Source organism: Leguminivora glycinivorella, chromosome 13 (genome assembly GCF_023078275.1).
Source record: "Leguminivora glycinivorella isolate SPB_JAAS2020 chromosome 13, LegGlyc_1.1, whole genome shotgun sequence".
Lineage (NCBI taxonomy): Eukaryota > Metazoa > Arthropoda > Insecta > Lepidoptera > Tortricidae > Leguminivora > Leguminivora glycinivorella.
This window is the reverse complement of record NC_062983.1, coordinates 9,160,764-9,187,559: the sequence shown is the minus strand read 5'-3', so window position 1 is coordinate 9,187,559 and position 26,796 is coordinate 9,160,764. Positions and strand designations below refer to the sequence as shown.

At 38.8% G+C, this 26,796-nt stretch overlaps 1 protein-coding gene across 1 annotated transcript; it reads left to right on the top strand.

The window, feature by feature from the left end:
• The first annotated feature begins 23,650 nt into the window (after positions 1-23,650).
• Positions 23,651-25,739, top strand: LOC125232928 (silk gland factor 1). Its single transcript, XM_048138771.1, has 2 exons — positions 23,651-24,831; positions 25,678-25,739. Exon 1 carries the CDS (start codon positions 23,720-23,722, stop codon positions 24,770-24,772), a length of 1,053 nt encoding a protein of 350 aa, XP_047994728.1. The 5' UTR covers positions 23,651-23,719; the 3' UTR covers positions 24,773-24,831; positions 25,678-25,739.
• The last annotated feature ends 1,057 nt before the right edge of the window (positions 25,740-26,796 follow it).

Sequence of the window (26,796 nt, the reverse complement as noted above, 5' to 3'; positions counted from 1 at the left end):
GGATAAAACATAGAATAGCGCTGACATTAATGTATTTATCACCTTTTCTGTAACCTATGTTTAACAAAATAAAGAATTAATTGATTGATTGATACTTACTTGCATATCTTGACTCGAGTCATAACGGGTTAAGAATTTCACCCTCCCCTTTACTCGTGTGGATGTCCTAGAAGTCGACTGTGAGATATGGTATTGCTTAGAATCAGAAAAAAGGACCTGTCGACCTATATTTAATAATTCGCAATCGATGTTTTAGGAATAAAATAAGTAGTAGGTAGGTACATTATACAGGTAATGATTGGTCTTCATATAAATAAATAAATATTGGGGGACACCTTTACACAGACTGATATATGACTCGAAACATGTCGCCGAAAAACACACCGTAGGTATATTTAAATATATTATGTCTCACGAAAGTTTAACATCTATCTGAGCATAAACTCTTAATCTCTCTTAATTCGATTCTAAACCGAATCACAGATCCACTTCAACTTCCTTTATAATTCATATAATCTTAGCAAGGACACGTATTCAAGTTATAGCATTTTCATTATATGGAAAAGGAAAGGAGACAAGATCTCGAGAGACTGGGAAGGAAAAGGAGGGACGTACCTGTGCGCGCGCGCAGTACCTGACCTAGGAAAACAAACATGGCGGAGCGGCGAGGCGATGACACTAGGGAGGATATTCCCGATTCTAATAAGATTGAACAGCTTCGAAAAGTGAGCATTTATTTGAATATTCTACTTTATAGTTAAAGTAGTAGTAAAGTATATAGACGTTAATATTTTTGAAACATATTAGTTACTTAGACACATTTTTTTTAAGTACATGAGATATTATTTATAATTATAACGACGTTCTCTGCAGCAATTTCAATTACACAAAAGTCTATGCAAATTTTATGTTGATCTATGAAATTGTACCCTTTAAGATAGCAGTGTGTGTGTGCTATCGTGGCAAATCACCGCCGCAGAGTGGACTTGGTTTGATTCCACATTTTCCACAATAATATTTTACTTATGATTTTCCGGAGGTCGCGGGTTCAAACCCCGGCTCGCACCAATGAGTTTTTCGAAATTTATGTGCGAAATGTCATTTGATATTTGCCAGTCGCTTTTCCAATAAGGTCTAGTTTACCCTTCGGGTTGGAAGATCAGATGGCAGTCGCTTTCGTAAAAACAAGTGCCTACGCCAAATCTTGGGATTAGTTGTCATAGCGGACCCCAGTCTCCCATGAGCCGTGTCAAATGCCGGGATAACGCAAGGAGGATGATGGAGTCATCACGGTAGGATCACCTTGTCTTCCTACAGATCCAAAAGTATCCAATAAAAAATCTACTATAGTTAATGTATGTACTGAGGCAGCCATGTCCACAATATTCTCTCCATACATGAGTGTGATTTTTCATATTTTTGGTTGTGATTTTTTGTGTGACTCGCTAAGTGGTGTGATAGAGACCACCCGCATTGGAAAACCTCCGCTTTTACCACAAATACTTGTGAATACCTGCCTATTATTATAGTAAGTTAGTTTATTTTTATAACCGGACAGACGATTCGGATATTTTGCTATTTTTAAGTCCCCTCAAGTGCTTGCCAATTAAAAATGCTTGAGATGGACGGAGAATAGTCTGGCGCCGCATTTTGTTGAAAATTAAACAACAAGAATCTACATCATGAGTAGAAAGAAAAAAAATCTTCAATAGTTTTTAAAATATTGCCGTAAGTATTGTAGACGACAACCTATGATGGAAAATGCATTTTCCTTAATAAAAGGGGTTGTTGTGCTAAATAAAAATGCCAGATTCCGGCTCCGCTTATCAAAAATATAAGAAATTCTATGATCTCATGTATGTTTCGTTCACAATTATATGCATTTGCGTATGACCAAAGAGACATACTTACTGTACCTGCCCTAGGAACCTAAGTAGGTACCCCGGGGATAAAATCTTTATTAGTATAGTAATTAATAATACCTATTCATATTTTTGTAGCTGTAAAATCCATTTCCTAAATAAGTTAGTTATGATACAAGTGCGTAAAAAAGGAAGTTCGAAACGAGTGGCGATAAATTAAAACACGACCGAAGGGAGTGTTTTAAATCGACACGAGTTACGAATTTCCTTTTTGCACGTGTATCGTACGACGTTTTTCAGTACAGGTGAGCCTTCAAAGTTTCGACCTGGCATATAATGAACCACTTCTCGCACTAGTGCGTAAAAAAAACACCATCTGTACTGAAAAATAATATATATAACCTAACCACAAAATTCAAATTTTGAAAAAACCCCCGACCGCGACCTAGTGGACCGATTTTCATGAAACATGGCTAAGAACACTCCCGACTAACTCAGCTTTCAGACAAAAAAAACTAAATCAAAATCGGTTCATCCGTTCGAGAGCTACGATGCCACAGACAGACACACACACAGACAGACAGACAAACAGACAGACAGACAGACAGACAGACAGACATACACACAGACAGACACGTCAAACTTATAACACCCCTTCGTTTTTGCGTCGGGGGTTAATGAAGATGAAGTAAGATAAAATGAGAATAGGAAAGGAACTGAAAATATAAGATAGGTACAGAGTAAGATACCATACAACACGGCGTAACACACTATTGTGAAACTTTACGCGTCGGTGTGTCCCTATCGCACTTAGGTACAAATAGTGCGAAAAGGACGGCCTGATGTGAAGGCCTTCAACGCGACCGTGCTTGCCCGCTTAGACTAAACTATTATATATTCTGTGCTAAAGCCTATACAGAAAGTGGGGCCTGTAACAAAGGCGAAGAATTGAACTCTAGGCTATTTTCCTTATACTGATCAACATTTGTTCGGCGACTTTTAAAAATAACTTGTATTTTGATTTTTATTACCCTTGAAAGTTTTTTCTAAGAGGTAATGTATTGCGAATTCTGTTAAGTCTAAAGTGTGACAGACAACGTCAATGACAACAATAATGGCGTACATTGAAACTAATATTTATTTTGTATGAAAAATTAAAAATTTAAAGACTTCATAATTTTTAAAAGTCACTGAACAAATGTTGATCAGTATAAGGAGAATAGCCTACAGTTCAATTCTTCGCCTTTGTTACAGGCCCCACTCTGTATATGACTAGGTACGCGCCATCTTGCGGATTTTCATCAGAACTATTTTCTTCATACTATTTATACTGAACTATCACCGCATACATCAGAATAATAGCGCCCTCTTTACAATAGTCAGAATATATTAAATTTCTGGTCAGGCTTTATAGTATTTTATGCAACTGGCGTTTAAGTGAGGTCAAAAAAGACGAGTGGCGTGAGTAACAATTTGAGGCGAAGCCGAAAATTGTTAAAAAAGACGCTACGAGTATTTTTTGACTCAGTTACTTAAACACCGTTGCATACAATACTTTTTCTACGACCATGCACTTACTTTTTAATCGTTTTCTAGAATAACTTTCGTGAAATTCGCACTATTTCCTGTATTTTGACGCGTCGGCCTCCCCTCTGTTCCTGCCTCACCCTGTCGCTCGCACTCCCCCCCGCCGCCGCCGCCGCCAGCCCCCGGCGCCCTACGCACCCACGCTATATCCCTTAAAGGCTTCCTAACAATGCTTTAAGAGCTATATCGTATGCGTGGGTGCGCGGGGCGCCGGGCGGGGGCGGGCATCTTTTATGTAAGGTTTTAACGATCTATGCACGATACTGTAAATGACGAATAACAACACGGGAGTAGAAAAAATATTAAAATTATGAGTAACGTCGCAAAAATCCGAAGAATCGTGGTAAACATGACTGTTTCCAAATTATTATGGTATTATTTGTACGTGGTGTTAATTGTAAAGGTAAATTATTCGTTTAAAACATATAGCACTTCCAAATAAAGTGCCGTGCCGACTCGAAGGTTTTTAACATTAGCCAGTAAGTACCTACATAATCCTTACTAATATTATAAATGGGAAAGTGTGTGTGTCTGTTTGTTTGTCCGTCTTTCACGGGAAAACGGAGCGACGAATTGACGTGATTTTTTAAGTGGAGATACTTGAAAGGATGGAGAGTGACATAGGCTACTTTTTGTCTCTTTCTAACGCGAGCGAAGCCACGGGCAAAAGCTAGTACGTATATAATTATATACTTTATGTTATGATGAGTCAGAGATGAGATGAGTGAGTAGCTGTTAACGTACCTACTCTGTTAAGTACCTGCGACATCTGCGTGCGTAGCCATATGCACAAACGCTCCTGAAACGCTCACGAAACGAAACGCTGGCAGATATCTATCTCTATCGCTCTTGCATTTTGGCGCGACAGAGACTACCTTTCGCAGCGTTTCGTTTTCGTTTCGCGTCGTAGAAATGCCATTCGACTACGGGGCCTGTTAAGTTAATCCATGGACCTAAATTTCATAATTTCCTAAGTAGTAGCAAAGAGGATCGAGTATTAAAGAGAGTTACTATCAAAGTAAAATGTGTAATCACAGTGCATAGACTACCATCTCTTGACACAGGCTTAAAACTTTTGAACCTCAGTTTTGACAATTTGGACCATATTCTTAGCTTGGTATGTGTTAAAATGTCAAATATTAATATAAGCGCCATCTAGCTGAGCGTACCCCAAAGGTGTAATGCCATCTAGGCCACCGTACCTTTTTCTGCATGGTACTAAGGTACGTTTTTTACTTAGACTTTATCTGTCTATACGAAGTTATATATGTCTTTGGTAGTAGGTAATCTGCCATCTATGTTTTCAGACAGAGCCAGACTGCGTTTCGATTTTCGATCGACGATTATCATTTCAGCTAGGCCGATAAGTAAAGCCTGACCAAAAATATATGACTACTTGCTTTTGCTCGCGGCTTCGCTCGCGTTAGAAAGAGACAAAAAGTACCCTATATCACTCTCCATCCCTTCAACTATCTCCACTTAAAAAATCACGTCAATTCGTCGCTCCGTTTTGCCGTGAAAGACGGACAAACAAACAGACACACATACTTTCCCATTTAGAGGTATAATATTAGTATGGATATGGAAGTATGGATTATCAAAAGGGCGCTGTTACTGATGTATGGGGTGACAGTTCACTATAGTATGAAGAAAACAGTTCGAATAAAATTCCGCAACATGTTGCGTAGCCGCGGTCCCCGCCCCCGGGGGCGGTCGAGGTGGTGTAGCGGTTTATCACGTCAGCCGCGTTAGCTGGAGACCCGGGTTCGATTCCCGACTTCGCCACCAGTGGGGCTTGATCGCTTTTTCTTTAGTGTATGGTATCTATTTCAGTTTATAATTTATATATAGTAGTGTTACTACCTAAAAACAAATAAAAAAAAGATAGTTTAAGATTTTTTTTTAATTCTCAATTCTCAACCCTATTTCATTTTAATGATTAAATGTATTCCGTCTAAATAATAATATTAAATCATAATAATCAATAAATATTTAATAAAATAATTTGATTTGTTCCCTACAGCGTAGTCATCTATTCTTCAGGTCGGCTTTACCTACATGAAGCATTCGGATAAAGTCGGCGTTTTCTACCAACTAGTATTACTTGGTTAGGTTGGGTGGGCTGAAGCCACACATATCGTCACTACTTTAAAAAAAACTTGTATCTTCGTCTGTTAATGAAAAGAAAATTGTAGTAAGTATGTATGGAATGCAAATAGACTTACTGCGTTTTAACTTTGAGGAACAGCGTGAGATACGAGATTTTTAAAAGTAGTAACGATATGCCGGTACGAAAGCCGTAGTTTCTAAAAAAGCCGACAAACGGGTCGGCTGAGTACTGTTGACTTAACCATGTCGACTGAAACGTTGAAGTTGAACAACCTTAGTAGGTACTAGGTACTTCTGACTGGTAAAAATTAAATCCTTTTAATTAAGGTTAAATATAAGGCATAATCATTAGGACTATGCTCAGCAGTGGGCGATAAAGGGCTGATATGATGATGATGAAGATGACAAGGCTTATTGGACTTTTATTGAAAACCATTTTCCGTGATCATGATGCATGTAACTGCGTCGAAATATCGGAAATCGACAAAAATTAAAAACGTAATCATAATCACGGTCTATATCCCGGTCAATTAAGTATAATGAAAATAACTTAAATAACCGTGAATAATTTGGTACATGACTGATTTCGAGTTCAGTTCGAGTATGATTGAATCATATAGGATTAATTTATATATTCATCATATAGGTACTATCAGCTGCAAAAGTACTTGGAGAAATTATGAATGAATTCATTGAGAAAATTGGCCATGCACTTTTGCAGCTGATAGTATAGGTTACTTACCCTCGGCATTGACAAGAAAGTGGATTACCACTTTTCGACTCTACAGTACCGGTCAAAAGTTTGAGTTCACCCTTTGATTTCGGTACAAATGAGTACTTTTGTACGATAATTATCGTCGGTTTGGTAGTCGAAATATGTTTTCAACTTATATTGATTGCTTTGTGGAGATTTGTTTTACTAGTTAGACACAATTCACGTACCTTTCTTTCACTAAAATCTAATAAACATGACGGCAAAATGCTAGTTATATTTATGGCCTTGCCTTTGCCACTAATTGAGACACATCTTTACACGAAACACAGTTTTAGCCAGATAATATAGGCCAAATAATTATTTAGCCTATAAGATTTGAGGGAAACAGATGTTAAAAAAATATAAATTGTTTACGAAACAAATTTTGACGTCTGAACTACAAAAAACTATCTCTCTAAAGCAGTCAATTGTACTGAAAACAAGGAGTGAACTTAAATTTTTGACCGGTACTGTATGTTAAACACATAAGGTACCGAAAAGTGGTAAACCACTTTTGGCAGACTGTACGTACCTACCATCGTCGACACAATTCGTTACTTTGTGACAGGGATATAATGTGCATCTACATAGTATAGTCAGTTAATACTTGTAGTACAAAAACATAAAATGTGAACGTTTTCGGTGAGTTGTACATATGTATATTGAGCAAGATATTATTATAAAATAAGAGCTTCAACCGATCTTGAATAGGCTATCAAGCGTGCCATCCTTGTTGAAATACAGTTGACCAATCCTCTGCCACAGTTTTGACGCAACTACCCGCTTAAGTAAATACGTTTCGGAGTTAGAATTTGGGTTTATAGTTTGTTTATACAAGTGTGTATCAGTTTGAATTGATAATCTGTAGTTGCTTGTCTGTCTTTCTGGCTACTAGATTGAACCAAGAGAAATATATGGTATTTAACAATGTACCTATGGGATGCATACAGAGCTACTTCGGTTCAACTTTGAGTAGCAGCATGGGGGTCGAATTTTTTTAGAAGTAGTGATGTATAACATCACTATTTCCCCAAATTTTTAGTCAGGTTAGATTAAATTTTACCTTAGTATTCCTTTCACATATAAATTGTAAGGTACAGCCAGCGGGGCAAATCTCGACTGGGGGGGCAATTGTAACTAATCAATTTTTTCCATTATTATCTACACTATGATGTTGCGTTCTAAGTACATGTATCCACTGAACACGCCTACCATAATAATTATATAAGCGGTGGACTCTCCATTTAATAATGCAAACATTGTAAAACATGGAAAAAATGGACCAGTTACATCTGCCCCCCGGTCGAGATTTGAATCGCTGTACCTTATAATAAAAGCTTCAACCTATGAGGCATCTTAGGTACAATAAAACATACTTACGCTTGAGTAGGGGTCACCAAATAGCGGACCGCCGATTAACCTAATGTGGAGCATGTTTCGTTGCCACCCGGAGCGGACCGATATGATCGTCTTATTCTTACAATCAGGGTGCGTAGCCGAATGGCACAAACGCTCACGAAACGCCCACGAAACGTAACGCTCGTTGATATCTATCTCTATCGCTCTTGCGTACCTATTGGCGCGACAGAGCCAGACTACCTTTCGCGGCGTTTCGATTTCGTTTCGCGTCGCAGAAATGTCATTCGGGTACGGCACTAGGATCCGAGAAGATGATTGGTGACCCCTGCGCTAGAGTCTCTTAAAAATAAAGTATTTTAAACTCCCATATTTTATTATTCCAGCGATATCAGCTCTCTCGACTCAAGCGCACTCGTGGTAATCACTACATAGTATAAAACAAAGTCGCTTTCTCTGTCCCTATGTCCCTATGTATGCTTAAATCTTTAAAACTACGCAACGGATTTTGATGCGGTTTTTTTTAATAGATAGAGTGATTCTAGAGGAAGGTTTACATGTAGGTATAGTACCCGTGCGAAGCCGGGGCGGGTCGCTAGTGAGAGTTATAAAATTCTAACTCGTCCGCATGTGACGTAAATAAATACAATAAATACATATTTTAGGACATTCTTACACACATTGAATGAGTCCCACGGTAAGTTCAAGAAGGCTCGTGTTGTGGGTACTTAATAATAAATAATAAAATTAATAATAAATGTTATAGGACATTCTTACACAGATTGACTGAGGCCCACGGTAAGCTCAAGAAGGCTTGTGTTGTGGGTACTCAGCCAACGATATATATAATATACAAATACATATATACATAGAAAACATCCATGACTCAGGAACAAATATCTGTGCTCATCACACAAATAAATGCCCTTACTGGGATTCGAACCCGGGACCGCGGCGTAGCAGGCAGGGTCACTACCGACTGCGCCAGACCGGTCGTCAAATATCCATACTAGACAACGATATCCATACTAATATTATAAACGGGAAAGTGTGTGTGTCTGTTTTTTTGTCCGTCTTTCACGGCAAAAGGGAACGACGAATTGACGTGATTTTTTAAGTGGAGATAGTTGAAGGGATGGCGAGTGACATAGGCTACTTTTTGTTTGAGCACACCGACATAAAAGCTTTCTACAATTTCTTAAGTACCTAACTATAATAAATAAATAAATATTATAGGACATTCTTACACAGATTGACTGAGGCCCACGGTAAGCTCAAGAAGGCTTGTGTTGTGGGTACTCAGACAACGATATAATATATAATATACAAATACTTATACACAGAAAACATCCATGACTCAGGAACAAATATCTGTGCTCATCAGACAAATAAATGCCCTTACCGGGATTCGAACCCGGGACCGCGGCGTAGCAGGCAGGGTCACTACCGACTAAGTCAGACCGGTCCTCAAATCGTCAAATATATCGATTATAATCATGAAATATAGATGAGTCTACTTATAGTATAATAGATAAAGGTATCTACTACACCATCCGATGTTTTAGGGCATTTTCAGTATTTGGGTCCCCCCCATTAGCTTAAGTTGTTAACAAAAATTAACTCGCTGTCAGTTTTGTGACGACAATTAAGCATAAAATATAAGTATGTCTAAAAATTTACTTTTTTCACAATCTGAATGTAGATCATCGCTTGATGTTTATGTAATTAACACAAAAATAATATTTTTATTGAAATTTCATGCTTGATTATCGTCACAAAACTGACAGTGAGTTAATTTTTGTTAACGACTTACGCTAATTGGGGGGTCCCAAATTCTGAAAATGCCCATTATGGAATGGAAGAGCCTTAGGTGCTCAAAAATATCTAAAAACGCATTAAGTGCGTTTTGTCATTATCCGATCCGATATCGGATGTAAAACCGGTATCCCATACATTTCAGCCGCCATCTTTGATTTTTGCCTTTGAAATCCTTCCTACTGCCGATTTCGGATCGGATAATGTGAAAACGCAATACCGCTTTGACAACAGAGGCACGTGTTCTGCTATAAGTGAGCAGTTAAGCAATACATCTGATGTCGACTGTATGTACGGTCAACCAATTTCAATCATAGGCCACTGTAGAACCTTTGCACAGTAAACGTCAATGTGACTTGTTATGGCAATAGAACACGGTTTAAATGAGACAGGGTTCTAGAGTGCCCTAGGATTCAAATGGTTTACTGTACCTAGTTTTTGTTGGCCTAATCTACTTACCTTTTGCGTACCTTTTATACTTTTATCAGAGTACCTAGGTACTTGTCACGAGCTTGTATACTCACTTAAATCTAAACTTTTGCGCTGTCGTAATATTGATACGGCCATTACCAAATCTCGAGGTTTTACCCGAACCGTGACAACAAATACATTATCTACTAGCTTTTGCCCGCGGCTTTGATCGCGTTAAATGCGAAAATCGCGGAATGCTTCATACAAACTTCCACCCCCCATTTTAGGGAAAGTGGGGATAGAAAGAGATAAAAAGTAGCCTGTCACTCTGAGAAATGAGAAAAAATGAGTATGGATATTACCTACAGCGACGTAAACATGCCTCTTCAATCATTCACGTGTTTCTAATTCCAAATTCAAAAAAATCTCGCAAATTCTCACGTCACTTTCAGCTCCATCTTATCCACAAAGACGTTCGCTGGCACGAATTAAAACGCACTTACGTGACCTTATCCTGTGCTGTCGACTTACCACATCACCAACTTTCTTGCAACAACGGGAAAATTTGAAACTAAAGTGTTTTCATACTAATTTTCAAATTTACGAAGACAGCAGCGCCACCGGTGAGTTGTTTGTGTAAGTTGGTGTTGTGACCTACCTGCGTTATCTCTCCACGTGCTAATGCAATCCTTTAAACTCTTTGTACTCTCGGACATCCTTTTGTCGTGTTTTTTGGTATTAATGCCATATAAAACAAAACCGAAAAGACTTAAGTTGTCAAAGAAATTCTATCAACTTTCAATGTTATTATAAGAATCGTTGAGTTGAAGTATCAGAAGTGGGATTTTAGAATCATTTCTCGTTGGGTGTGATGCATGTTCCCATGGGCGCTAATTTGTGATTTGTTGCCGGAACTAAAGTCAAATTGCATTTTTTTTGACATTTGTCATGAATGAGTAAGATAAGAATGGAGTAACGGAAGAAACGGTTCTAAATGTGCGCAGGATTAACTTTTACTCTTTTGTCGTCTAAATCTGCTATGTTGTCCAAGTTATGATCGATTTCTGTAAAAAAAAATATTGCGTGATTTGATGAAATCATCTTTAAAAAAGTTTGTAAACAATACCTAATACTAACGGAGAAACAAATATGTAGACATAGACATTGATAAAGTTAGTCTTTTTACGAGGATTCTCAAAAAAAAAAATATCTGAGTTACCTATATTTGAAATTGTGAATTAGCTTGATAGTTATACATAGTTATATATCTTCCTTGGCCGTGTGGTGACGGGTTAAGAGTTTCACCACCCCCTTTCTTCCCGTGGGTGTCGTAGAAGGCGACTGTGGGATATGGGGTAAATTGTGGCGTAGGCGAGAGGCTGGCAACCTGTCACTGCAATGTCACAGTTTCGTTTTCTTTCAACCTCTTATTTGCCAAGAGTGGCACTGAAACTTTACCAGTTTCATGTGCTCTGCCTACCCCTTTATGGAATACAGGCGTGATTGTATGTATGTATGTATGTATATATCTTCCTATAGTTTTGTTTAAGAAGAAGTTTCAATTTGCAAAGAGCATTTAGTCTTAAGCGCCAGGTGTCTAAGGCCCATTAGGTCAATACATTATTTTTATTTTTTATAATATTTAAGCTTATCGCAATCTTCTTAGAGCACTAGTTTCAAAGTAATTATCTAATTAGTAATTACCTTCTAAACAACAATGTTGACATTTTTATTAATATATACGGTATAAAAGAAACATAACACGCCATTTGCTAAGCAGCTAGAGGTGCAGATCCGAGGCAATTAGGCACATCATTAAAGAGTGCACGTACTTTGTTCCCGGCCTGGGGATTGGTACAAGTCTGAAGTACTAGCGTTTATATTCTTGATATTATAAACATACAGATTCAGGTATCCAACAGACCTATCCGTATTTACGGGAGATCTGTCCATAGAAAAATCGAAAAGAATAATGTTTATGCACTTTTGTATGACGGACGTTTCATGGATTTTATAATGACTTTTGCTCATTCTTCTTTGCCTGACCGATATCATATGAATATACCAGACATTGCGAACTTAAATATAGAGGTATTCATGAGACCCGAATCATGGTATATTTTTAAGAAACAAATAAAAATGAAACGAAAGCTTAACTTTCCCCGCCTTTCTTTATACCAAAGTCGGAAAACTGTTACCGGCCTAATTTGATATATTCGACTTAAAGAGGATCGAGTATTATGGAGAGTTACTGTCAAAGTAAAATGTGTAATCACAGTGCATAGACTGATGCAGTCTCTCGGCACAAGCATAAAACTTTTGAACCCCAGGTTTGACAATTTGGCCCATATTGTTACCATGATATGTGTTAAAATGTCAAATATTAATATTTAGCGCCATTTAGCCGAGCGTTCCCCAAAGGTGTAACGCCATCTAGCCACCGCTTGGCCACCGTACCTTTTTCTCTAGGGCTTCGAGGTACGTTTTTTCTCAGACTTTATCCGTCTATACGGAGTTACATATCGTCACTACTTTAAAAAAAACTTGTATCTTCATCTGTCAATGAAAAGAAAATTGTAGTAAGTATGTATGGAATGCATATAGACTTACTGCGTTTTAACTTTGAGGAACAGCGTGAGATACGATCTTTTTTAAAAGTAGTGACGATATGTCTTTGATTCGTGTTTAAAGTGGGGTCATGTGTAATTTGTACTAAAACTCTAAAACGCTATTGCTTCCCGCCTCCGCTTCCTCTTGTGCCTTAAGCCATTGTTATTTGTTTACGATTATAGAACTCAAGTAATTAGCGTTGTTGGCCGAAGTATTGAAGACGGCTGACGCTTGTTTGCCCAATTAGCTGTTGTTTGTCCCTGATAACTTTTATCGAGTATCACGCTGCCCTCAGCCCTTTGTGCATGATCAACAAGAAGAAATTCAACGGTCACTGAGCTCAACATTTGTGAAACGAATACTTTGAAGAGTTTAACACATATTCTTCTAGATGGCGCTGATAGGCGAATCCTACATCGCGCGAACATTGCATAGTAGAATCTTTGTTACAGTCTACTCTCTATGAGCACTTGAGCAGGCAGGGTCACTTTACTACTGGCAGTGTTTTTATGTATGTAATTATCTGTTGTTTGTCTCTGATAATTTTTATCATCTATCACGCTGCCCTTAGCCCTTTGTGCATGATCAACAAGAGGAAATTCAATCGTCACTGAGATCAACATTTGGGAAACGAATACTTTGAAGGGTTTAACAGATATTCTTCTAGATGGCGCTGATAGGCGAATCCTACATCGCACGAACATTGCATCGTAGAATCTTTGTTACAGTCTACCCTCTATGACCAGGCAGGGTGACTTTACTACTGGCAGTGTTTTTATGTATGTAATTATCTGTTGTTTGTCTCTGTTAACTGTTATCATCTATCATGCTGCCCTTAGCCCTTGCGCGTGATCGACAAGAAGAAATTAAATGGTCACTGAGATTAACATTTGTGTGTGAAATGCTTATTTTGAGGCGTTTACCCAACATCTCGATAGATGGCGCTGATCGGTCCTGCATCTCGCGAACATTTCTGCATCGTAGAATCTATGTCCCAGAATAGGCAGGGCCACTTTACTACGGGCAATGTTTTTGTCTAATTTTGGAGGAACATCAACAAAATGTATATATTTTTTATATTGTCCTCTTCTTTGTTGTCTTGTACCTATATATTTAATTAACAAAAAGAAAACTGATATAGATATGGTACCTCCTTACATGTTGTAAGAATGCCAATCAATGAATAGTCTCGTTATAAAATGATTCAGTAATAAATTGGATACCTACATACCAGGGTGGCTAGCCGAATGGCACAATCGCTCACGAAACGCTCACGAAACGAAGCGCTAGTAGATATCTATCTCTATCGCGCTTGCGTATTGGCGCGACAGAGCCAGCGGCGTATCGCTTTCGTTTGGCGTCGGAGAAATGCCATTCGGCTACGGGGCCTGTCCTTCCTAGCTTCGATTCGATTGAGATAAAGGGCGGGTTTTTAACCCCCGACGCAAAAACGACGGGGTGTTATAAGTTTGACGTGTCTGTCTGTGTGTGTCTCTGTCTGTCTGTCTGTGTGTGTGTGTCTGTCTGTGGCATCGTAGCTCCCGAACGGATGAACCGATTTGGATTTAGTTTTTTTTTAAGAGTTTTGAATGATTCACGGTTATTTTCATTAGACTTATATTGACCGGGATATAGACCGTGATTACCTTTTTGATTTTTGTCGAGCTCCCGATATTTCGACGCAGTTGCATGCATCATGATCATGATGATCATGATGCATGCAACTGCATATAAGTTTAGTTTTTTTTTGTCTGAAAGCTGAGTAAGTCGGGAGTGTTCTTAGCCATGTTTCATGAAAATCGGTCTACTATGTCGCGGTCGGGGGTTTTTGCAAAATGTTAATTTTGTGGTTAGGTTAGTTAGTGGATTATTATATAGCATAACTGGTTTTCTTCCAAGCTAGGATAAAATAGCCCAACTCACCTAAAAACTGGCACATACGTCGTTTCATATACCAACTGGAATAGCCAATAGTAACGCACATACAGTTACGCCGCGCGGCGTGGCTCGCGTTACAACAAGCATCCACCATTACTGCGCTGGTGTCGGGTTTCGGGTTTTGTATGGTTCCACTTGGGATTAAAAAGGCATGTGTATGTAAAAAAAAGTTTATTGTATAAAAATAATATCCATATTGAAGGGATGGAGAGTAACATAGGCTACTTTTTGTCTCTTTCTAACGCGGGCAAAAACTAGTACCTAATAAACTTAACTACTACTTTACAAATTGTACCTAAAGATTATTTTGAGTAAAGATGTGCACTTAATGTGCTGCATGCATACATCTACATTTACATATACATTTAGATACTTACATTATAAAGTAGATTAGATAGTTTAATGATCACGGTAGACATCCCTCTTATCTTAAATAAATATAGCACGGAGGCTTGATTCATATGTGCATATATCCTGTAATTAACACATCATTAAAAACTTCACGAGCAGGGGGCCGATTTTTGAGTCTCACGGCGTTCGAATTCAGAAAATTGTCACTGAAAATAATAGGCAATTCACCGTTTTCAACCGGTATTTTAGTGAAAGTGAGATTCAAAAATCGGCCCCCAGGCCTCTAACCCCCGCCCATCTGGGGAGCATACAACTGCCGTGTGTGCGGACGAGGGATCCTCTCTCGAATTGGGCTGTACAGCCACGAACGTAAGTGTCGCAAGGATGCTGCTTGAATCATCTGTTATAGATGCAAAGGCCTGTTACTATTATTAAAAACTTCACAAGAGATCTAAGATTAAGCATTTGTATAACGTTCGATACTATTTCACAGTATTTTGTAGAGATGCCCACACTAGATCACATTTTATTATTAAAATAATTTTGATTCAACATTCACACACCAAGCTTGCATTTTTACTTTATAGGCACATTTTGTCCAGAATTCCAGATATAAAATAAAATAAATATTGGGGACACCTCACACAGATCAATTTAGCCCCTAACTAAGCAAAGCTTGTACTATGGAACATAATGTACTAGATATGAAGACAAAACACTCCACAGAGAGATTCTGACAACAAATATATAACATGGATTTGATATGCATTTCAGCGTGTATATCGGTATCGATAGGTGTAAAATGCTGATTTATTTATCACAAATTAATGGGTATCTTGTGAATAACATCTAACTAGATACACGCCACGGGTATGTCAGCAAAAGTAAAATATCTACTGTAAGTGTCTCAGTCGACGAAAATTGTTTTTATTTTAATACTAGCTTTTGACCCCGGCTTCGCTCGCAGTAAATTCGAAAATTGCGGAATGCTCCATACAAACCTCCACCCCCATTATAGGGAAGTGGGGGGTTAGTAAGAGACAAAAAGTAGCCTATGTCACTCTCCATCCCTTAAACTATCTCCACTTATAAAATCACGACAATACGTCGCTCCGTTTTGCCGTGAAAGACGGACAAACAAACAGACACACACACTTTCCCATTTATAATATTAGTATGGATATTTCTTACCTTTTCTTAACCAGTACGTTATTATTAGCAATATTAGCCCCATAATACCATTCGCTCAATATCTAAATGATATCAAATATCGGAGGGTCTAAGAGCCGGCGCGCAGCGGAGCACGCCACTTTCTCCGGTGTCTAGTTTCGGGGGTCTGTAACTGGCTTTATATTATATTTATATTGCGCACTATGTAGAGAGGGAGAAGATATATAAATTAGGAGAATTTAAGATCGAGCGTGTGTGGGGTAGGTGCGGGTGGGTATACAAGGTGCTCGCGAGGAACCCATATAACTTTAACGGCATATTCTTGGTCACATTTTAAGACTAAAATGTCATATAAACTTTTCTAGATTTCGTCTAGTTTCAGAGTTATTGCCAATTTAAAAAAAACATTTCCGTATTGTTACTCAGTAGAAAAGGTTTCTTAACGGCGGTGATGCGCAATTGTGGAGCATAGTCTCACAGTAGTCATTGATAGATGTCAAAATGTGACAAGAAAAACTTCCAAATAATTTGGTTTTTAGAAACGCGTGGAGTGAAGGAACTCATTTTAATTGCCAACTTTATGGATAAAAAAAATTTTTTATGTGAAAATACGTCCAAAAAAGTAAAAAATAAAAGAAAAAAATAATTTTTTTTTTGGCGAAAAATTTTTAAATTAATATAACATTTTTTCTTTCTTTTTGCCTCAGAAACGCGTGGTTTAAGTTATGCGGGTTCCTCGCGAGCACCTTGTATATAGGTGTTATATTTTTAGGCTATTTTTTATTTTTACCCCGACCGAGGCAAAAACGACGGGGTGTTATAAGTTTGACGTGTCTGTCTGTTTGTCTGTCTGTCTGTCTGTGTGTGTATGTTTGTCTGTGGCATCGTAGCTCCCGAACGGATGAATCGATTTAGATTTAGTTTTTTTTTGTTTGAAAGCTGAGTTAGTCGGGAGTGTTCTCAGCCATGTTTCATGAAAATCAGTCCACTATGTCGCGGTCGGGGTTTTTAAAGAATATGATATATTATTATATCCTATAATATTTATTTATTTATAGTTTTTTTATTAAAATACGTATGGAATATAATCTAGGGTCACGTCACGACAGCTAGTGGCAAGAAAATATGAAATAGACAAGTATCTATACAATTGAATATTTAAAAATATTTTAAGCGGGTTACTCACGTATTAAGTCGATATAGCGTTCGTCATGTTTCGATCCAATTTCGAGGACCTTTCTCAAGAGTAGCGACCCCGCCTTTACATGTCGAGAACGCGACGCATACTGCGGGCGCTTGCTCGGTGTGCGCGGCTGCTGAGAACAGGCGCAGGGGGGGTCGGCGGCGCGGGCGACGTCACCGTGGCGAGATCGGAGCTACCCACTATGTTACTTTTGTCAAAAGCAGGATTGCACACAACACTTACTACGTCACTTGTTAAGGGTGCGTTTACACTGGGGACCGACTTAGTGCCTAGAACTGTTTTCCAACTAGGTGTGTTCCAACATGTAAAGGCGGGGTCGCTACTCTTGAGAAAGGTCCTCGAAATTGGATCGAAACATGTCGAACGCTATATCGACTTAATACGTAAGTAACCCGCTTAAAATATTTTTAAATATGTATGAGTTTCACGGGAGTTTTATAGTTAAAAACAATTGAATATCTTAAACTTCTTACTACAAAACTGAAATCAAATTAACGTTTCGTGAGCGTTTGTGACATTCGGCTACGCACCCTGGAGTTGCAAGCGTCCATAGGCTACGGGTCTGTTTACCGCCAGGTGGGCCGTATGCTTGTTTGCTACTGACGCGGTATAATAAAAAAAAATATGTTACCTACATTACTTACTGTCACTGTGTGTGTTACTGTTACTTTGGACGAGTTCCTTGATACCTACGGGTCATTGACTGGATCGTGTACCTACTAATGTAATATGTGTGTCTGCATTACTTAGAATACCCAATGTGAAATGTGATTTTTTTTTTTTCTAAATAATCATTGTATGTAAATAATTGACGTGTAAATGTGAATATTTTACCAATAAACATCTATATCTATATCTATATCTATTTTAAACTTACCATCTTATATTGTATATATATTTAATAATGCAAACATTGTAAAACATGGAAAAAATGGACCAGTTATATTTGCCCCAGAGTCGAGATTTGTCCCGCTATACCTTAGGTGTTTTTAGATTTATGGCTTTTCTAGCCGTGGATAGGAATGGTCGATCGATTGGCAAAAAAAAATATGTTTTGTCTAAATCTGTAATGCCATTTAATTAAAATTGAAGGAAAGTCTTCTCAGCTAAGACCGTAAAAAAGCGCATATCACTGAACCATTATAAAAATACATCCAGACATGTAGTATTATTATTATTATGTATATTGTACAGGTAGGTACGTTCATTGTTTAAGTTACATCAAACCACTTATTTAAGTTACAAATATGTAGAATTGTAATAGCCGTTTATTCGTATCATTAGCGCAGCCATATATTTGTGTGCTATTACTTAGTCGCAAGTGTTTTCCGGGACATTAAGGTGTTTCCACAATGCGTTTAATGGCATATCCACACAATTATCACGTTATAAAACGGATAGGACAATAACTGGCGCATTCGCCTTGACCATGGTTGGGAATCATGGTCAATTGGTCAGCGTATTTGTGCTACATTGTATGGTTATTGGTTACTTCCTACAATTTTCGTATAGGTAGGTTGTATATGTATAACTCGTTTATTTATCTTTACTCTTAGGCTAGGGTTTTTACAATATGAATATAAAAGTAAAATACAAAAACACATAGGGTGTTATCAAATTAGCCACGGATATTTTAAGGGCCGTTAATTAACATCAAAACAATTAACTTTCACTAGAAATTAAAACACAATTCTCATATTTTTTTTGTTTTCATTTCCTTATTAAAAAATATTTTATTATTACCATCTCATATAATGTAATTGCATGTCAGAGAGAGATCTCATTTAATTATTTTATCGGGGTGTTTTAACATAGCACATTTATTTTTTTATTTATTTCAATAAACTTATGACTTACTTTAGTATTACCAAATTACATTTTTTGTCACCAAACTGGAACCAGAAATCCATCCATAAAGTTTCCTAGTTTTCTCCAAAAAAAAACATAACATTACCTATGATGTTTCATACACAAATATACTTCAGGAGCGGAGTACTGTCCGCCGTAAAAATACATACATACAATCACGCCTGTGTCCCATGAAGGGGTAGGCAGAGCACATGAAACTACTCAGGTTTAGTGCCACTCTTGGCAAATAAGGGGTTGAAAGAAAACGAAACTGTGACATTGCAGTGACAGGTTGCCAGCCTCTCGCCTACGCCACAATTTAACCCATATCCCACAGTCGCCTTCTACGACACCCACGGGAAGAAAGGGAGTGGAGAAAGGGAAGAAAGGTGAAATTCTTAACCCGTCACCACACAGGCAAATAAAAATATCCGTTGGTAACCTTATATAAACACGTTATAACTAACCTAACCTAATAGGGTGCCGCCGGCAGCGGGGCAGGGCCCAAGCTGCCGATGTTTAGGGCTGCAGAGAGAAGAACCGTCGGACTATCCGCGCCGTGTCCAAGATCACCGCCTTCTGCATTTGACCCTATCCAGCCATCTAGCGAGAGTCTCTCGAGATGTTGATAGAGACTCTTCGTTATGAGACCGTTCGCTGAAACGACTATCGAAACAATGATCGTCGAAACAACCTACATGGCGGTGATCTCGTGAGCCAAGTCTAGGTACTTATAATTACTCTTCTTCTTAGAATTCATATGTGTCGTTTGTCATGAGGATGTTTAGACAGGTTATTTTGTAGAAAAATACAGAGTAAGTGACAAAATGAGACTTGTAACTAAACGAAACCTTTAATTAGGTACGTATACCTAATAGAGGTATTAAGGAGTGCAGAGTTAGCACTAAGAAAATGGTGTTTGAATTAGAACAATACATTTTTACATAGGTACTTACACTGGTTTTTATATCTCATTTACCTATGTCGTCTTGTATCTAATTATTTCGTATAGGTTAAAAAATAAAATTACCTACCTATCTAACTTTTAACTAAGTATTTAGGTATTTATTTTACTAGGTACCTTCGTAAAATAAAATAAAACAAATCGTCTTCAAATAACTAAATATAATTATAACCTTAAAGGGTGACTTACGTTATAACACGTAACAAACATTTTTAATGATATCATTGTAAACTATAAACTAATCGGTAAAAACAATGTAAACAACAAAATGACTAATGAAATAAACAAATTTTCTAACGAGCTGAAAACAATAGAGTTATGTAGAGCCATTAAGCGTGTCCATGCTATTGTTGACGATAACTGCCGGACTAATGAATAAATTAGATAATTCTACGTGAAAATAACAAATAAATATTTTGTCAATGGACAGAAATATGGTTTGAAAAACGAATCATAATTAAAAATGGTTTACCATTCCGTATTTCCCTAGTACTTAGCTTATAGGTAATGTCAGTACGGGTAAGTGTGTCATAAGGAGAACTGTTAAGGCTATGGGAGCCTGGGGTATCGGACTTTTTCAAAATTAATATGATATTATTCGAATGAAAAAAAAAATTTTTTTTTTCAAACTTGCTTAGATACTATAATGTATATTTTGTATAAATTTTGTGCAGCTGATCGAAATAGTTATTTGTTATACAAGGGGGCAAAGTTGTAAGGTATTTTAACGCCGAGTGTGGAATTGAAAAACGAGCAACTGAAAGGACTCTATAGTTGAACCACGAGCGAAGGGAGTGGTTCGAGAATAGAATCCTGAACTTGGCGTGTTTTTCAACACACGAGAAGTAAAATAAATTTGCACCCGTGTGTATACAAAACTTTTCCTATAGCGAGGAAATTACTACGCAAAAAAACGCGTTTATCACTGCTTCCAGTAATTCCACAGGTGGTAAATCATCTTCATCACTAAATACATCCACTTTTATCAGTTTTAAAGCAGAAAATTTGACTATATTAAAGGTCAAATTACTTTATCCACTAGTGGATAAAATACGTTTTTACCCACTGGTATTAAAGGACAAAACACGTGTTTCCAAACTAGTGAGGGGAAAAGTAAATAAATAAATTTACTAATTATTTTTAAACCCTGCAGTTCATATCAAGTTCCGTATTTTATTTATCTTTAAGTAACTTATATTAAAAAAAATATTTTGTTATAAATTGAAATTGGAGAATCTCTTAGATACTTTTTTAGAGCGTACATAATTTTTTTTTTATGTTTACACTACCAGCAAGTCAAAAACAATATTATGCGTAATGAACCAAACTAAAACAAATAAAATTCCCTAACGATCTGAAAACAATAGAGCTACCTATGTAGAGCCATTACGCGTGTCGTGTCCAAGCTATTGTCCCAGTCAGACTGATAGGTATTTGAATTATTTGTTTGTTATGCTAAATCGAGTTGGAATAAAAGATCTAAATGGAGTACCCCCTGGATGATTTTGTTACGATAAATGCAACGTGCATGTGACACCCCTTGAGTTGCAGGCGTCCATAGGTTACGGTAACCGCTTTCCGTCAGGCGGGCCGTATACCTGTTTGCCACTGACGTCATATAAAAAAATACCTGACCTTAATTTCTGATGAGGTTACTTATAAATGGTACAAATTTAAAACAGCGGCAAATAGGAAGTACGACACGAGTGGCGATAAATTAAAACACGAGCGGAGGAACTGTTTTAAATCGACACCGACTTAAAAATTTCGACATGACAAGAAATGTAACCTACCTACCTACTATTTTGCGAACTAGTGGGGAAATAAAGTGGGGAACTAGTGGGGGAGCGCTGGAGGGCCTACCACAGGCCTGTGGGATCGGGGTCGGGGTGACCCGAAACCGCGGGTCCTACTAGATTAATTTGGTTTTAGTTTTATTAATTTAAATTTAATTTAGTTAATTTATTATGTTAATATTAGTAATAATCTATGGAATGTATTTCCGGCAATAATTAATTTCATTTTTCATTTTCAAAGCACCATATTTATGTGATTACGACTGAAAAAGTTCTTACTTACATGTTCAAGGATTTGCAACTTAGATTACCTAGTTTTATTCTAACTTTAAATACCTACTTCACAGAACTTAATTTAGATAGAAGAAACAAATTCATATATTTGTATAGGGGCCGAGCGTGTCAAATTTTGTAGGTACTGAAGTTGATTCTTGCCTGTAATTTTAAATATGTCTCAGGTTCTTGATTGTTCATAATTTTTGTGTTGTTGCAATTGAATATCACGTAACGAGGCATTTTTTATGTTTTGGTTGACTTCAACTTACAAAAATTGACGCCCGAAAGCTGCAAGCTGCGAGTAAAGACGGACAACTCAGTGGATTTCACTAAGTTCATTTGACACGCTAAGTAGATACGTTTGCTTGATCTATGGTATATATGACATCTGTGACCTACTTAGATATTGTATATAGATACTTACCTGTAATTGTTAATTTTAAAACTAGTAATTGTAGATTTTAATTTATTAATAACTAGCTTTTACCCGCGGCTACGCTCTCGTTAAATTCGAAAATTGCTCCATACAAAAATCCACCCCCATTTTAGGGAAGTGTGAGGTTAGTTAGAAAGAGACAAAAATTAGCCTATGTACTCTCCATCCCTTGAACTATCTGCACTTAAAATATCATGAGTATTATTATTTTATTTTATACTACGTCGGTGGCAAACAAGCAAACGGGCCGCCTGATGTAAAGCGGTCACCGAAACCTATAGACGCCTGCAACTCAAACAGTGTCATGTCAATTTGTTGCTCCGTTTTGCCGTGAAAGACGAACAAACAGACACACACACTTTCCCATTTATAATATTAGTATGGATGGTATAGTAGGTATAACATAGGAATGTCTGTACCTAGAAACTTAGGCACATAGGTATTTTACTTTACATTGTCTAATTTGTCTATGATAAATTTAAAATTCAGCTCAGTTCGATTTGATAGGCGTTCCGTCGGTAGAGTCTAAATTCATAGAAAATCGCCTAAACAAACATATCGCTCTACGTTAAAGTGTCTTTTATTTTGCACAACTGTAATACATAACAACAAATTACAAAGAGAGTATTTACGTAAACGACGCTCAGAAAGATTAAGAATACCTAATAATTTAGCACAAAATATACGGGAATTATTTAATACCAAAATGGCGATAAAGAGCAAATAACCGCGTTGTGAAATAAGTATCTACGCAATTTTCTAAGAGAGCTTTTTTATCTAAGTACTCACACACAGATATACGACGATTTGCTTTATCTACGCTTCTGATCGCATCCGAACCGAACCACTTTCAGACACACTCCTACCTATCTACCCATTGCCGCGATAAGCCTAAGCAACTATCTCATGTGAGAGCAACTGAAATTTTCTACAAGGAAATGTAGCAGCTAACGCACTTATGATTCCATGTTTTTAACGTAGCGGTATTATTAGCAGTGGAAAGTCGCGCGCGAAGCTCCGCTGCGGGCGGGGAGGGGCGCGGGGCGGGGAGGCGCGCGGGGCGCGGGAGCGTGCGCGCGCAGCGGGGGGCGGCGCGTCGCCGGCCCCGCCCCCTCGGCCGCCAATCCGCGGCGGCGTGGAGGGGCGGCCGGGCCCCTGGCCTCTATTTACTCTTTCAATCAGTGCGAGTGTTTGCCCCTGGCCGGCGTGCACGCGCGGGTGATGCGCTAGCCATGATCTCGCAGAAGCTGTCGTACGGCGACGTGCCGACGTCCGCGTCGCTGAGCTCGCTGTCGCCGGGCCTCGCGCCGCCCTACGTGAACAGCATGGGCTGCATGCCCGCGCAGCCCTACCCGAACCTGTACTCCAACAACATGGTGGCCGGCGGCTCGTGCATGGGCTCCCCGGGCGTCGGCTACTCGCCGCCGAGCACCATGGCGTCCTGCATGGGCGGCGCCGGCGGCGTGCCCTACGGCTCGCTCCCGCGCGAGCAGGAGGCCGCTTCGCCGACCTCGGCGCTCCAGCGTGCCAGGAACGATAAGACCTACCGCCGCTCCTACACGCACGCGAAGCCCCCCTATTCCTACATCTCGCTCATCACTATGGCCATCCAGAACAACCCGACGCGCATGCTGACGCTCTCAGAAATCTACCAGTTCATCATGGATCTGTTCCCGTTCTACAGACAAAACCAGCAGCGCTGGCAGAACTCGATCCGGCACTCGCTGTCTTTCAACGACTGCTTCGTGAAAGTTCCGCGGACGCCCGACAAGCCTGGGAAAGGGTCGTTCTGGACGCTGCACCCTGATAGCGGGAATATGTTCGAGAACGGGTGCTTCCTGCGTCGTCAAAAGAGATTTAAGGATGAGAAGAAGGAGGTGATAAGACAAGCGCAGAAAGCGACACACGGGCATGGACATCACGGGGGGCATGAGAAGAGAGATCACCATGATAAAGGCGGGGAGCTGCGCGCGGGCGGCGGGGGGGTCGGGGACGACAAGGAGATGCGCGACGAGCTGCTGGCGCAGCTGCACGCGGCGCCGGAGCTGTGCCTGCCGGAGCACACGCCGCTGGCGCTGGAGCACTACGCGCAGCTGAAGCAGGAGCCGCCAGGGTACGCGCCCGCGCCGCACCCCTTCAGCATCACGCGGCTGCTGCCCGGGGCCGACACCAAGTCCGACCTCAAGATGTACGACGTCAACTACGGGTACGGGCACTCGGCGGAGAACTACTACCAGTCCTCGCTGTACCACCATCACCACGCGCACGCGCAGCCGCCCTTGTGACAGTACCCGCTGGCGTAGGCCCGCCCCTGGGCCGGCGCCGACGCGCTCTAGCCGCGCAAGTAAGTCCCCGGACTCGCTAAAATCTCATTAAATTATTGATATTGGACTCCTGAGTGAGCGTGATTTGTGTTCTGGTGATATTCTAAGACGGTTTGTGTAAATACGCTATTTTGTCCAAGCCTAAGTATCGTTATAGAAGCGTCGCGTTGTCGCGTTAGGCCTAATTGTGGAACTTGCGAAAGTGTCCTTTAAAGTCCTTCTGCGCGTCTCCGTCGGCTCTTTTGAATCTATTTCCAATATAAATGTAATGAGTGATCTTTGAGCTTTTTGTTGAGTCGTTCTGTGACTGAAATAGAGCTAATCAGTCGCTTTAGACGATCGATACGTTATCTATGAGCTGTATCAGTCGCCCGTGGCCGTAGTACTCGTTGAACTCTTTTGTATGTAAACTCAAGTACCTACCTACGTTGTAGTTACTATAATTTAATGCAAATATAATGCCAGAAAAACGATTTTTTTGCTGCGAAATTCGCATTAAAAACGACACAGATTAGTTTAATTTTGTCAAAATAACCTAAAAATCTAATCTACAACTAAATATAACCAGTTAACCATATTTTTATCCACTTATTTGTGTAGGTGCATTTTATATATTATATTGTGTAAGCGTCCGTTTGGCATAGATATAAAAGCTTTAGTCACTTTACAAAATTCAATAAAAATAAAATAAAGTGATTCTACCTATATTGATATCAATATTGTTAACGTCATAATTAGCATCTCGTAAATAAGTAACAAAACATCTTAATAAAAATTTCATAATATATCATAATAGTTAAAAAAAAATCACTGAGAAAAAAATATGCCGCTAAATCTGTTATTAATTATTGTAATTAACCCTTCAGGTGGCGAAATCCGGGAGCCGACCGCACGTAAAGTGGCAGGTAACCGGGAGCCGGACTTGAAATAAAAAGCTGTTGAGTGGCAAGAATACCGATAAAATGACAGAAAAAGTTTACCCTTGAGTGGCGGGGCCCTCACGGGTGGTCATCGCGAATGTCACTTGTGTTACAAAAATTATAATTTCTCAAAAAGTGTAGGGATGTTGTGCATAAACCATATATCACTGGATTCATTATGAAACGGCTAAAATCATTCCATAGCAAAAAAATACATTCCATTTATGTGAATTTTGCTAGACTCGATCAAATATCAGGTGGCTACGTTTTCCACTTCCATGTATTAAAGTAACTTTATTTAGGAAAACAAACAGTAAATTGTATAAAAAAGTAATTCAGGGACTTAAATATACATTTATTTACACTTATATCCCTTTTTTTAACATATTACAGTACAATTTTATAATTAAATAAAATTAAAATTAAATTAAAAATTAAAATTTTTGCAAAAAAGACGGTTTTTAAATATGGCAGGCGGTTGGTCCAATCAAATTGGGTCATATTTCAAGCTGTTTTGAAGTTGAGGGTGTTGGACCTTTACTGAATGCCGTCCTTGTTTAGTGACGAATGGTTCGTGCAAGTGTGAGGAAACTAGATACAGTTTTAGACGGTTTTATTTATATATTTAGGTATATCGTCGCACGGGGTCCGGGAGCCGGTCCCTGCCACTTATCGGCTTGTTTTTCCCAGAGTCCGGCTCCCGGCGCCTGCCACTTAACGGAATGTTTTATAAAACGACTGTGCCACTTATCCCCTATGCAACTTGTAGCTCCGCCACCTGAAGGGTTATCTGATTCAAAAGAGTCTTCGGAGAATAAAACCTCTAGTGTGAATTTCATTCATATACCTACGTTACATTTAATTTTTTAATAAATTTGTTTAAGCTATGCTCCAAAAGTCCGATTGGAGCGCTGTTCAAAATCTCAAACAAAATGGGGCGTACCGAAGCGTTTTCGTTACCTACATTATGTTTTCGAATAAAATGTTTAAACAAAAAACTTTCATTACAATCATGTCTTCAAAATATTGACTGTTTGGTTTATTTTTACTCAGAATCGTTTGTAC

Excerpts from the sequence above, each read along its gene's own strand:
- LOC125232928 (XM_048138771.1), top strand. The coding sequence starts at position 23,720 with ATGATCTCGCAGAAGCTGTCGTACGGCGACGTGCCGACGTCCGCGTCG.